This window comes from Marmota flaviventris, chromosome 10, assembly GCF_047511675.1.
Source record: "Marmota flaviventris isolate mMarFla1 chromosome 10, mMarFla1.hap1, whole genome shotgun sequence".
NCBI classification, from domain to species: domain Eukaryota; kingdom Metazoa; phylum Chordata; class Mammalia; order Rodentia; family Sciuridae; genus Marmota; species Marmota flaviventris.
The window spans coordinates 95,248,280-95,261,798 of record NC_092507.1 but is presented as its reverse complement, the minus strand read 5'-3'; the positions used below and the strand labels follow the sequence as shown (position 1 = coordinate 95,261,798).

Below are 13,519 nucleotides of genomic sequence, written 5' to 3'. Positions count from 1 at the left end.
CTCTTGAATAGCTGGATTATAGGCAGGTACCACAATGCTCAGTTTAAATGTAAGCCATGCTAAAAGCCACATATAGTATTTGAGAGCATTTGGAAATAAGAAATGGAAAATGTTAATTGTGAGATGAGGCTCGATTGTCATGTGTATCTTGTACACATGACAGTGTGCCACTGTGGAGTGAAATCCAGGGAAATAAATAGATCAGAAGAGTCCAGCCTATTAAAAATATTGTGTAGTACCAGGTTTGGTGACATGACCCTGTAATCCAAGCTAGTTTAAGATGCCCTCTCCCTCGCACCTCCCCCCAGCCCTGTCATGTCAGAGTTTGACATAGAGTGGTGTCATTTTGATGGAAAACTTTCATCATTAGCTCCACCTGTAAGTACACAGGAGTTCATGGCTGACAGACATCCTCAGCAAGGGCACAACCAATGTTGGTTTCCTTGAGTTGTCTGAAACTGATGGCAACAGTTTGGAGTGTGTGTGGTTGTAGGTGTTTAAAACCCTTTAAAACCAGGAAGGCAAGCATGGGGACTATAAAAGGAATAATCGCCAATGGCTGAGAGATAGGTATGCTGATCCAGCTTGTTGCCTGATTATTTATTTATTTTTAGTATTGAAGATTGAACCCAGGGGCATTATACAAGTGTAGTAAAAGGTCGGTATCCCCAGTGTCAATCCAATAACCAGGACACAGTTTTAAGAAAAAGGAAAAAGAATGTTTGTTACTTTGCTACCAAAGGAGGAACATAGGGGACTCCTGTCCCAAAGGCTGTGATCTGCCCATCAGCAGGAACAGGTTGTTTTTAAAGAGGTGTTTCAGAGAAAATGAGATTAGAAAGGAGAAACCAGGGAGGAGAAGATCAGGGAAAGGAAGTTCAGGGAAGAGAAGGTTAAGGGGAAAAAATTAAGTTTCAAAGCCACAAGGGATATAGTGAGAAACTGATATGACTCCATTTTTGAGAAACCAGCCTCTACCTCAGAGCAAACCTGTCCAAGGAAGGGGGCATGACCCTTGTCCTTGGAAAAACCCACAGAGCAATCCTAGGCACATGCCCACCCTGCTGAGTTGTTTATCTATAAATAACAGGAGAGATCTGTGGTGCCAGGTGTCACTGACTCAGTTAGGCTAGGTGAGGACCCATAGCAACCCCCAGCAACCACCAATCAGCATGAGACAGGGAAAATACCTGGGATGCCAGATGACCCTCCAAGTAGTTTATGGTGATTGATAATATGTTGGGAAACCATGTAGTCCAGCACATACTCCCCTCGTGACTTAAAGCAATCAGTTCAAAGGAATCCCCCTCTTGTACTCACCAATCACCCCTACCCAAATTGTTCCCACCAGTGAATGTGCTAATCCTGTTTTAGAGTTGTTTTATGATTTTCTCTTGGCATGTGATGCTTTGCTAAGAGATGCTATGATGTATGTGAAGTCCCTGCCTTCCCCAAAGAGTGTATAAAATACTGCTCAAACCCTGGGCTCAGGGCCTCTCAGTGTCACCAATTGCTGTGTGAGCAGAGGACCCAGCTAGCTTGCAATAAATGCCTCTTTGCTGCTTACATCGATCTCACTCTCTGGTGGTCTTTTGGGGGTCCTGAACTGGAGCATAACAATAATAAAAGAGCATCAAGCGAAGCCCTGTTACACATTCCCAACCCCCTCTTTTTTGGAGGAACTGGGGATCGAATGCAGGATTGTTTGATCACTGAGCACATCCCCAGTCCTTTATGTTTTTATTATGAGACAAAGTCTCACTAACTTGCCCAAATTGTCCTTAAGCTTGCAATCCTCCTGCCTCAACTCCTAAGTTGGTGAAATTACAGGTGTGTGCCACGGTGTCAACTACAACCTCTTTTTTTTAAACACCCACCCCCAAATTTTATTCATTAAAGAAGATAACACAAGTCACTTTTTTTGAGAGAGAGAGAGAGAGAGAGAGAGAGAGAGAGATTTTTTAAGAGAACAAGTTTTATTTAAAGGATAGAACAGAAACAGACTTCTCTCATCACAACATCATACATGTATTCTGTAAGAGAGAGAATTTTTTAATATTTATTTTTTAGTTTTCGGTGGACACAACATCTTTATTTTGTTTTTATGTGGTGCTGAGTATCGAACCCAGCGCCCCACACACGCCAGGTGAGCGTGCTACCGCTTGAGCCACATCCCCAGCCACAAATCATTTTTTCTTTTTTTCTTTTTCTTCTTTTGGCACCAGGGGTGAACCCAGGGACAGTTAACCACTGAACCATATTTCTAGTCTTTTTCAATTCAGTAAATACAACCTAATGGAAGAGATTGAAGTGTAAGTTAGAAGTGAAAGATGGAGACCAGGCAGAGATACATAAGGGAGTTTATTTTTCATACTTGACAAGAAAGGCCATCTCTCTATGGACAGAGGGCAAAACAGGCTTGAGTTCTGAGTCTTTTATGGGGGAGGCTCAGGAATCAGAGCTGAGCGGGTCCCAATGCTGGTGGTTAAGGGTCAGGTTGGTATGAGGGGGTGGTGAGCCTTTCTCAGAAACACCCTTGGGTGGGAAAGTAAAGCTTTTTCCTAAGAAGGAAGCTGTCAGTTAAGATGGCCATCCAGGTACTCAGCAAGGACCTTATATTCCCTCTTTTTTGTTTTTTTGTTGGGCCCCATAGGGAACAGGAATGTAGGTCAATCTTCTCTAACTGCTTTCTGCTGGGAAAGGGCAGTGTTTGAATCATTGGGACAATGAGGGAGGTTGAGTGGTAGTGGAATGTGTCCCAGGTGGCCCAGTTTTGGTGAGGGATTAGTATTCCTTCAGCAGAGGAGAGCTGTGTTTTCCTATGTTCAAGGTCTTGTTGGAGTTGTTTTATCTTGTCCTTTACTATACCAGATTGATTGACATGTTAGTAGCATTCCTCCTGTAGGTTCAGATAAATCTACTTTTCTTGGCCATAAAAAGGTCAAGGCCCCTTGGATTCTGCAGAGCCACAGCAGGTAAAGAATCAAGCTGCCATTGTATGGCTATTATGCTTTGAGCAAGTTGCTATAAGTCTCCTGGAAATTGGAATGGTAATCCCTGGTGGTGACACCCCTGGGAGGTGAGTGCAGAGTGAGGGAGAAGGGCAAAAATGAAAATGGGAAGGATAGCACTCATGGTTCTGCAGTGTTCTTGTGGTCCTCAGAGACCAAAGGAAGATTGGGCGTTCTGGCCTTGGACAGACACAGAGAGGGCAGAGAGGACTGTCTTAAATGGGGGTTAGAAACTCGATATGGAATGCCCTCAAGGTGGACCACCAAACAAGTGGTAAGAATGACCCGATAGGGTCCAGTCCATTTTGCAAAGAATTGAGAGGAGGAGGCAGGCTTTTTGAGGGTGGTAAAAGTACCAGGTCACCAGGAGACAGAGTGGGAGAAAGAGAAGAGGCAGAATTGGCTTTGCCAGAACAACATCCCTGTGTTGACAAAGAAGGTTCCTAATGTATGCAAGAAGGGGCCAGAAAGGATGAGGAGCAAGGGGTAGTGGAGAATGAAGGGTTTTTAGCTGAGCAGTGAGGTAGGCTGTCCATATAAAAGCTCAAAGGGGAGATGTTGAGTGGCTTCTTTGGGAGGGCCTGTGACAGAGAAAGAGCCAAGGAAGGAGTTTAGCCCAATGTAAATGTAACTCAAGGGACAGTAGACAATGAGGGAGGCTCCCTTTACCAAAGTTAAGGCTCTGATGAGGGCAACAAGTTCAGCCTGCTGATATTGGGAGTGGAGGCTCTTACACAACCGAGGCTAGAGAGACTATTGCCTGCCCTGTTCCATGAATTCCCTCCTGAAGGAAGGGGAGCCATCTTTAAACCAAAACTCAGAGTGAAGTTGCCAAGGGGAAGGGATGGGGAGGTCGAGAATCTTGGTGCTGGGCCAAGATCTAAGTTAACTTTTGTGTCTCAAGAGGAGACTTGTCACTGCCATCTCTAGGGGGTAGAGTTGTGAGGAGGAGGGGAGGAGAAGGGTAGAATCACTTCCCCAAGGAACTGGTGTGTGGATAAAGAAGAAGATCCCTAGGTGAATGGAAGAAGGTGTGTGGTCATTGTCCTGGTGAGAAAAGTTTTTGGGAACAAGTCTGCTCTTCAAAGAGAGGGACAGCATCAGCAAGGAGGGAAAGCAGGTGTTGTGATTGGGCAGAAAATGGAGAAGGTTTTGAGACAGATGTGAACGGGTTCGTGGTATGAGGTGATAGAAGGACTGGGAATGTCCACCTCAGCAGTGGGTCATGGGAAGGCACTGGCCAACAGAATAGGGGATGGTCCTAAGGTAAGGGTGAGGGTCAGAGAAGCAGCAGGTGAGTCTGCATGGAAGCATCTATGAGGGGAGAAGGAGAGTATAGCCCCCAATTTGTGAGGATGTCCCTTACCATAATGGAAACAGGACACTGTGGAATGACCAAAAAGGAATGAGTAAAAATTAGAGAACCACAAGCACAAACAAGGCTAGGTGACTGTAAGGGTTGGTAGTTGGCCCCCAGAACACCTTGAGGACTGAATATGTAGCCCGGTGTCTAGGAGGTAGGAGACAGGCCTACCTGACATGTGCAGTGTTACCCTGTTTTTCCATGGAGTTATGGTAGTGGTTGGGTGATGGGGACCTGGATCTTTTCAGTCCTCTGCAGCCAGTCCTAAGAGTTGAAAAGGGGAACTGAAGGGACAGATGTCTGGGGAGCCCACATCTGCTCAGGGAATGTGAACAGCCCAGTGTCCCTCTTGATGACATTTAGGACAAAAATCCAGAAATTATGAGGCTTGGGACATATACAAGCCCAGTGACCCATCTGACCACATTTAAAACATGGACTGATTGGTCCTGAGGGACCATCCCATGGGCTAGTGATACCAGGGACAGATGGCTTGAGTGAGCATCTGATATCTCAGCTTTCAGTCCTTCTCATCTCTCTCATTATACACCTTAAAAGTCACTTCCAGAACCTCAGCTTTGGGATTTAGAAGCCCCTTCTCAAAGCATGTGTAACAAGGAGACAAAATTGCAATGTATGCAGTCCAGGGAGAGAAATAAAGAATGTCCACATTCTTCTGCCCCTTTCAGTGCTGTATTCACTCAAATTATTCAATACAATTTCACTCTATAGGTTCTTTTTTTAATATTTATTTTTTAGGTGTAGATGGACACAACATCATGCCTTCATTTTTATGTGGTGCTGAGGATTAAACCCATGTCCCACCCATGGTAGGTGAGTGCTCTACCACTGAGCCACAATCCCAGACCTCTATAGGTTCTTAATCAAGAAAATGACAATCCTTAATGCTAGGCACTGCAATAGACATAATCAATTCACAGCAAACAATTCTAGATTAATTTTAAGCACTGCAAACACACTTAATCATGACAGGCTAATGACAGACATTCCCTCTGCATGCTTATTCTTCTCAAGCCTGCTTGCTGAGCCAGTCCCCCCAAAATACCTTTTACCTTGTAGGGGAACCAAAGAATGCTTCTCCCTCCCTGTTCTCATGGGTAGGTTTTAGGAGTCTCTGCTGTGTCTCTAACAACTCTCTTCCAATTTTTGTCTTTTCTTTTTAGTACTTATAAGGTTCTTGCTTAGCACCTGGATGGCCATCTTAAATGACAGCTGCCATTTTAAGGAAAACATTTCACTTTCCTGCCCAAGGGAGTTTCTGAGAAAGGCTCACCACTCCCTCATACCAACCAAACCCTTAACCACCTACATTAGGGCCCTCTGAGCTCTGATTCCTGAGCTTCCCCCATAAAAGTCCAAGAACTCAAGCCTGTTCTGCCTCTCTCTCCTACAGAGGGATGGCCTTCACTTGTCAAGTCTGAAAACTAAACTCATGTGTATCTCTGCCTGGTCTCCGTCTTTCATTTCTTGCTTATCTGTCTTTCATTCCTTGCTTTCCTTTCACCCTCATCCCAGGTTTTAAGTTTTTTTGAAAAAGAATGTTTAAAGACATTAATTTTACATGCCAGTGTATCCAATTAAATGTATAAAGTATAAATACAAATTAAAGAATGCATTTCATTGTGTTCATATGGGCTCTGGTTCTCCTCACAGATAGACAATTTTCTTCAAATTAAAACTTCCCCCTGGAGTCACATCAATATTGGATTTATTTATTCACTTATTTGTTTATGTACTTTTGTGGTTCTGGGGATGGAACCCAGATCCTTCTACATGCTAGGCAATTGCTCTGCCACTGAGTTATATCCCCAGGCCCTCAGTTAATTTTTATAAGTTCACTCATTTCTGTAGAAAAGCATAGGTTCTGAGTTCCTAGATTGTACAGGTGAAATTGGCCAGTGTTCCAGAAGGGGATCTAGACTCTTTTGATGCAGATGAACAAAGGAATATGCACCTTTCAGTAGCACTCCAGGGAGTGGAACCCAGTCCCCTTCTGACCCGGCCACCCTTGCACACCCAGTCCTGTTTATCATGACATCCTACAGTTGTGGGATGTCTCACAGCACAAATGAACCTAGAGTCAAAAGATGAGGAATTCAAAGAGCAATCTGGGTGCTTTATCCCCAGGGCTGTGTGGGGACACATGCAGCTCACAGTCCTTATACAATTCAATGAGTCTGGACACACCAGAATGTTTTCAAATCCCTTTTTGGTCATGAAAACCCTTAAAACAACCAGTGATGACACTTCTTATATTGCAGATCTCCCTTGCCTTTATTTGATCTTAGAATCCAGCAGCAGAGAAGAATGAATGCTGTTCAGAACTTGCCCCCCACCACACACGCAAGTTAGACATAGAGCCAGAGGAAAGAAAGTGTCATAAAGAGGGGTGAGGCACACAGATTGCTGTGTGGGTGACAGATGGGCTGGCTGTGTAGGACCTGGACTCTACCTGTTCAAGAGTGAGCTACAGTTTGCTTACACATCCAACTGGGTTCTAGTTCACTGGGTATGAAGAAGCCTTCAGGCTCAAACTAGAACACATACACAGGCAACTTTAGGATAACTCAAAAGAAGATCCGGTGGACCTCCTTGGATGGGAAGCTAAGGCTAAGGTTACTGCATAACCCCACTAGCCTGAGTCCTCAGCAGGAATCGTCATTTAGGGGATCTTGGTCTAGGACCAGGCAGCACAGGCAGGGTCACCCATTTTCCCACAGCCACCTCATCCTTACTCATCCTCTGATCATCTGCTGATTGAAAATCTTGTGTCCCTGAGTAGGGAGAGATGGGAAGTGTTAGGGGAAGATCTGTCAGTTATGAGCAGCCTTCTCCCCCACCAGAAGGTGGTAATTTATTAAGTTTAGTTTAGAAACATTTGCAAGTGTTATCTACCTATATAATTCTACTATTTTGATGAAATCTAATTTGGATGGTTTCACTGGCCATGACTACATTATTTCAGGAAAGACTTGGTAGCAGGATGACAGGCAAGGTTTTGTAAAGCCCAGAGACCCTGTTTTATTTTCATTGCATCCAAAGGCCAAGACGCCAGGTTTGTAGGTCTATGTGGAGACCCACAAGGATGGGTAAGCCTTGAGGGTCTGGGTGGCACTGAGATTGCCTAAAAAGGGCTTTTTGAAATTTTACTGTCTACTTAGAATGTTCCAGGCCTCCTGTGTTCCCCTACATGGATTATGACACAGTGTAGCCACAGATAATGACCTTATTTCAATTTGATTATTTGAGTTCCTGGGAATGAACTTCATTGATTACCAAGTACTTGGTGGTATTTCTCCATCAGCCCCTGGACTATTCCAGTGTCAAAATCAGAAAACTAGGTAAAACCATCATGGAAGATGTCAGAGGACTAATCTTGAGATTCTGTTCATTTCAGACTATTTATTTATGGACCATCCATGAAACAAAATAGTTTCTTCATGTGCATGAAGCATATAACCCATTGTAAAAATCCAGGTCCCTAGTTATGACTCTATACAGACACATATGGCTCTATACAGAAGGTCCAATCTTCAGGGACTTCCTTCCAATGTAGCCACCAGCATCTGATTCCTTTCCCAATCCACACTTCAGGCAGTGTCTGAAATGCTGGGCTCTGAGTTTCCTTCATGATCCCTCTACATCCTGGTTATACATCCAATTGCATAGAGGGCAGCTGTTTATACACACCCAACTAGGCAGCTGTTGGACAGGAACAGTGAATGAGGCCCTGGTTGTATAGAAACATGCAGCCACATTGAGGACATGAGACAGTAAGGAAAATAAGGACCTTTGGCTGCCTAAAGTCCTTCAGTATTGCTGTGAGCTCAGCACAGAGCTGGGAACATCTTCTGGGGTGGATGGCACCCTGGGCATCATATCTCTCCAGAGGGGCAGGGTATAGCTCTAGGCTTAACTGGTTTAGTCTGGCAGTGTGGCACAGCAGGTCCCTGAGGACTGACATGGAGATGTGATTCCGGAAAAAGCACAAGGCCCTGAGCTGGGAGCAACAGCTCAGGGCAGGCAGGATGGCTTGGAGCTGGGAGTCCGTGATCTCACAGGCTTCCAAGTCCAGGCTCTTCAGGGTGGCTGCAACAGTCTCCAGAAGAATTTTGAGGGGCTCCAGACTAAAATTGGCCAGTTTGATGCCCTTTAGATCCAGGTGTCTGAGCTGGCTGGTGTTTGGGCATCGGGAAAGATAATTCCAGTCTGAATCCGACAGCCGGCAGTTGGTTATTGCGAGGGCCTTCAGGGGCATCTTCAGGTGCCTAAGGAAGAACCAGGCAGTTAGTTCTGAGGGAAAAGATGAATTGGCCCAAACCCAAGGTCACTGTGAACATCTGAACATGGTTGACATTTTGTAGAATCTGCTCATTCAGGTCACTCCATTTCATTCTGAACTTTCACCACTACTTGTGTGACCAGGTGGGTCCTCCATCTCTATGAATGTCATCCTCAATGAAAAGCAGAAAGACATATATCTAGCCACAGGAAGTCAGGAAGAGTCATGTACGAAAGACAAATCCAGGAAAGATGTGGCAAAACACACTGGGGTTAACCCCTGCAGGGCTCACTCCCTGTCCCCTCAGCAAGACATCACCTGGAGATGGTTGTAGAGAAACATGCAGCCTTCCCAGGTGGTCATTAGAAGTGGGCTCCTCTGCTCCCAGATGGAGGACACAGAGCTTCCTTGTTGAACAGGTACAGGTGTGGGGGCTTCCCCTCCTTCAAAGTCCTCACTTCTACCCTGCATTGTACCCCTGTCACTGGACAGGCCTCCCAGGGAAGGAGCCTCACACCCACCTCACTAGCTTCTGTCCCCATCAGCTGGCTTCCCAGTATGGTGGCACTTCCCAGACCATGGACCTGGTTTACCCCTTTGCTCTAACACAGGTTAGGAGATCAAGCTTCAGGATACAATAGAACAGATGATGGGTTATTCACCTTCCAGTGACTTGGTCACCATGAGAGTGTCAGTGGCTGGCACACAGTAAGTGCCCTTTCATATTTACTGATACTCATCTGCAGAGGAAGCTCACCCTCCTTACTCACCTCAGCACCTGCTCCAGGTAGCCCTTGAGGAGAAGGACAGCATCTACACAGAACATCTGCAGGCAGTTCATCCTGAGGAACTTCGAGGTGAGCTGGGCAAGCAGCCACTCCTGCTCCTCTGGGGAAGTGTGGGCAGGTACGAGGACCTGGGAGATAAGCAGCTTCCTCAGGTTCCTCATCTGGCCCATGAAAGGAGCACAAGCAGCCAAGGTGGAGGGTGCCCAGGTGCAGTGCACTTCCACCCTCTGGACAGAGTCCAGCTGCAGCAGTCTCAGAACCTTCCTGGTGTAGCTGGTGGGTTTCCCAAAGATCTTGGGCTTATTGCAACACAGGTACAGCCTGTCCCTTCTCTGTGTGAACCACAGGAAAAAGTGGGTCAGGAATTCATCCTGAGGCCTTTCTGTGAGACACAAGTCTATGAATATCTTCAAGGGCAGCTTAGCTGCCATTGCTGGACCAAGTTTTAATGTTCGATTCTTCTTAATGTCCTCTGGTGAGCAGGCATAGACTGTGGCTCCAGACCACATCCTCCAGAAGTTCTGGGGAACATTCCGCAAATCCAGCACCTGCAGTTTCCACCTCCTGTGGGAACAACATGAGAGTCTCAGCCCTGAGGCCCCTTCCTTCACCTCTCAGCTGCTGCTCCCTGCTCCACCTCTTCCTTCTGTCTCACTTTTCTCCCTCCACTTTCCTCCAATCCAGCCTGGTGCCCCCACTTGTACAGACTGAGGCAGGGGCAGTTACAGCCTCCTTCATGGGTCACCACAGGTGCCACAAGCACCTCCACATCTGGAAGCCTTTCCCAGATGGGGCTCAGCATGGCCAAGGCCTCTCCACCCCTCCTTGCTGGCAGCACAGGAAGCCTATGGAGCACACTTCAGCACCCACTCTCCCTGCCTATACCCATACCTTCCCTGGTACTGAGGGTGCTCCCTTCCAGGCCACCTGGGTCCCACTCACCTGGGGTGATCCTGCTGGGCAAGCAGCATGTCCAGCCCATCCAGGGCCACTTGGATCATCTCCACCTGTGGCTTCCTCATCAGGGCCCCCAAGGGCAGGTTGGTGAAGGGCCAGGCCTGCACCATTTTCTTCAGGACCTCAGTGTGTCCCCTGCTGAAAGCCTCCTCAAAGAGTGGTGGGAAGAGCTCTATGGGCAGGTCCTCCAGATCCAGGATAGCCCTAGACTTGTTGCTCAGCAGGCTGCTCCCTGCCAACTCCAGCAGCATGGTTGGGGACTGGATGCTCATCCTGGGGAGTCTGAAAGAAGAAGAATCCTATAAAATGGTCCAGTGAAAAGGCCACTATCCCATCCCTTGCCAGCCACTGGGAAGGGGGTACTGGGGAGTCCAAAAACTCACTCCAACCTTAATGGGGAAAAGCCTTTGATTATTATTTTGTCCTTATAAAATGGGAATTAGTGTGTCATGTGACTTAATGCAGCAGGCTCCTCAGTTTCAATAACTACAGTGGCTCAGAAAGGAGTTGTCCACACATGGGTGATGTTATTTTTAATTTCAAAAAAATAAATGAGCAATTATAAAGCATGTGCCCATATTATAAAACACTTGGAAATTACAAGGGTGTCTCATGGATATCTATTACACAAGTGAGATTCTGCCACCTTAGGGGGGAGTTCAAGTGAACAAACAGATCAGAACAGAGTTTGTGAACTGTTGCATGAGATAGTTTGAAGCTTTTTGTTTGTTTAAACAAATTATAAAATTATAAAACTACATAAGCCCTAAAGTATAATTTGGGGGATGAGGCGATATTGGGGATTGAATTCAGGATACTCAACCAGTAAGTCACTACCCCAGCCATATTTTGTATTTTTGTTGGAAACAGGGTCTAACTGATTTGTTTAGCAACTTGTGCTGCTGTGGATGGCTTTGAACTCTAATTCCCTGGCCTCCTCAAACTCTGGAGTTGTTGGGATTACAGGGTTTTGCCACCACACCCAGCAAACCAGTATAATTTTAAAGGCACACAAAATAAATATATTTATTATCATAAAATAGAATTTCAATCAATTAGAATGAAAAAGGATTGCAATCCACTTCCTTGGTTAAGTAATTTTAAATTGGCTTCATCTGGAGCTCAGTGGAAGAGCACTTTCCTAGCACATGTGAGGCACTGGGCTTGATCCTCAGCAGCATCATTATTAAGTGATGGGCTGGGAACATAACTCCGTTGATAGAGTGCTTGCCTCACATGCACAAGGCCCTGGCTCAATCACCACACCTTCATATAAATAAATGGATAAATAAATAAATTACATTGTCCATATAAACTTTAAAAAATACAACAATTTATAAAGAGAAAAAGTGAGGGGCGTAAGTGCACAAGCGTGCAATCCCAGCGCTCTGGAGACTGAGACAGGAGGATCATGGGATCAAAGTCAGGCTCAGCAAAAGCAGGCGCTAAGCAACTCTGTGAGACCCTGTCTCTAAATAAAGCACAAAACAGGGCTGGCTTGTGGCTCAGTGGTTGAGTGGCCCTGGGTTCAATAGCCCGTACCAAAGAAAGAAAGAAAATTGAAAGTGACATAAACCAAAGTGGAAATCCTAGTGTTCAGGATAAAGGTAAAACTACAGTGAGAGGCAAAAATCAAAGTTCTAAATTGGTTCACGAGAAAAGACAGGAACAAAATTGTTCCTGAATCTGCACAGGTGAGGCGGGAACTGGGTGGTGTTCAGAGCGGTGAGGGACTTACCGAATCTGTCCAGGGTTCTCAGAGCCTCAGCAGGCCAGGCTGGTTCTCCTTGGGCTTCAGGACTCTTGTGTTTCTCTTCTGGCTCCGCAGAACCTTTTATGGACCTCTCTGACCATGCCCCCACTTCCATCTGATTGACTGGCATCCAATCAGAAGGCAGTATCTGATCAGGTTCTCCAATCTCTACCCATTTAATCCTGATTGGATTTTCTTCCTCCAGATTAATTGATTGAATCCTATGCTCATGCAGGTGCGCAGAATCAAGGAGAATGTGAGAGTCAGGGATGCCTCCCTCCGTGCACTACACACCATGGACTCAATTTTGTCCATATGTGACTCTCCTGTTCCTCCCGTGACACAGAAAAGCACTGAACTCCTAAGAAAAAACAACACCTGAAAATATCTTTCAAAGGGATCTTTGGCCATATCAAAATTATTTGAAAAAATTTTTTTCTGAAAATTCCAAAGTAAAAATAGCTTTTTTTTTTTTTTTTTTTTTTTTTTTTTTTTTTATTGTGGGTTGTTCAAAACATTACAAATTTCTTGACATATCATATTCCACACTTTGATTAAAGTGGGTTATGAACTCCCACCTTCACCCCATACCCAGATTGCAGAATGACATCAGTTACACATCCATTGATTTACAAATTGCCATACTAGTGTCTGTTGTGCTCCGCTGCCTTTCCCATCCTCCCCCCTCCCCCCTCCCCACCTCTCCCCTCCCCTCCCCTCCTCTCTCTCTACCCCCTCCACTGTATAACCCGGAGGATCTCCTTCCATTACCATGCAATTTCCCTTCTCTCTCCCTTTCCCTCCCACCTCTCATCCCTGTTAAATGCTAATCTTCTTCTCCTGCTCTTCGTCCCTACTCTGTTCTTAGTTACTCTCCTTATATCAAAGAAGACATTTGGCATTTGTTTTTTAGGGGTTGGCTAGCTTCACTTAGCATAATCTGCTCTAATGCCATCCATTTCCCTGTAAATTCTATGATTTTGTCATTTTTTAATGCAGAGTAATACTCCATTGTGTATAAATGCCACATTTTTTTTATCCATTCGTCTATTGAAGGGCATCTAGGTTGGTTCCACAGTCTTGCTATTGTGAACTGTGCTGCTATGAACATCGATGTAGCAGTGTCCCTGTAGCATGCCCTTTTTAGGTCTTTAGGGAATAGACCAAGAAGGGGAATAGCTGGGTCAAATGGTGGCTCCATTCCCAACTTTCCAAGAAATCTCCATACTGCTTTCCAAATTGGCTGCACCGATCTGCAGTCCCACCAGCAATGTACAAGTGTACCCTTTTCCCCACATCCTCACCAGCACTTGTTGTTGTTTGACTTCTTAATGGCTGCCAATC

The 13,519-nt window shown here is 45.5% G+C and overlaps 1 protein-coding gene across 1 annotated transcript in view; it reads right to left on the bottom strand.

The window, feature by feature from the left end:
- Positions 1-10,694, bottom strand: part of LOC139707394 (PRAME family member 20-like) — a 35,828-nt gene extending 25,134 nt beyond the window's left edge. Inside the window, exons 1-3 of the mRNA XM_071618632.1 lie at positions 10,408-10,694; positions 9,448-10,029; positions 8,186-8,663 (exon numbers count right to left, since the gene is read on the bottom strand). Coding sequence (XP_071474733.1) covers positions 8,186-8,663; positions 9,448-10,029; positions 10,408-10,694 — 1,347 coding nt within the window. The remainder of the gene's footprint in view (positions 1-8,185; positions 8,664-9,447; positions 10,030-10,407) is intronic.
- Positions 10,695-13,519: the final 2,825 nt, after the last annotated feature.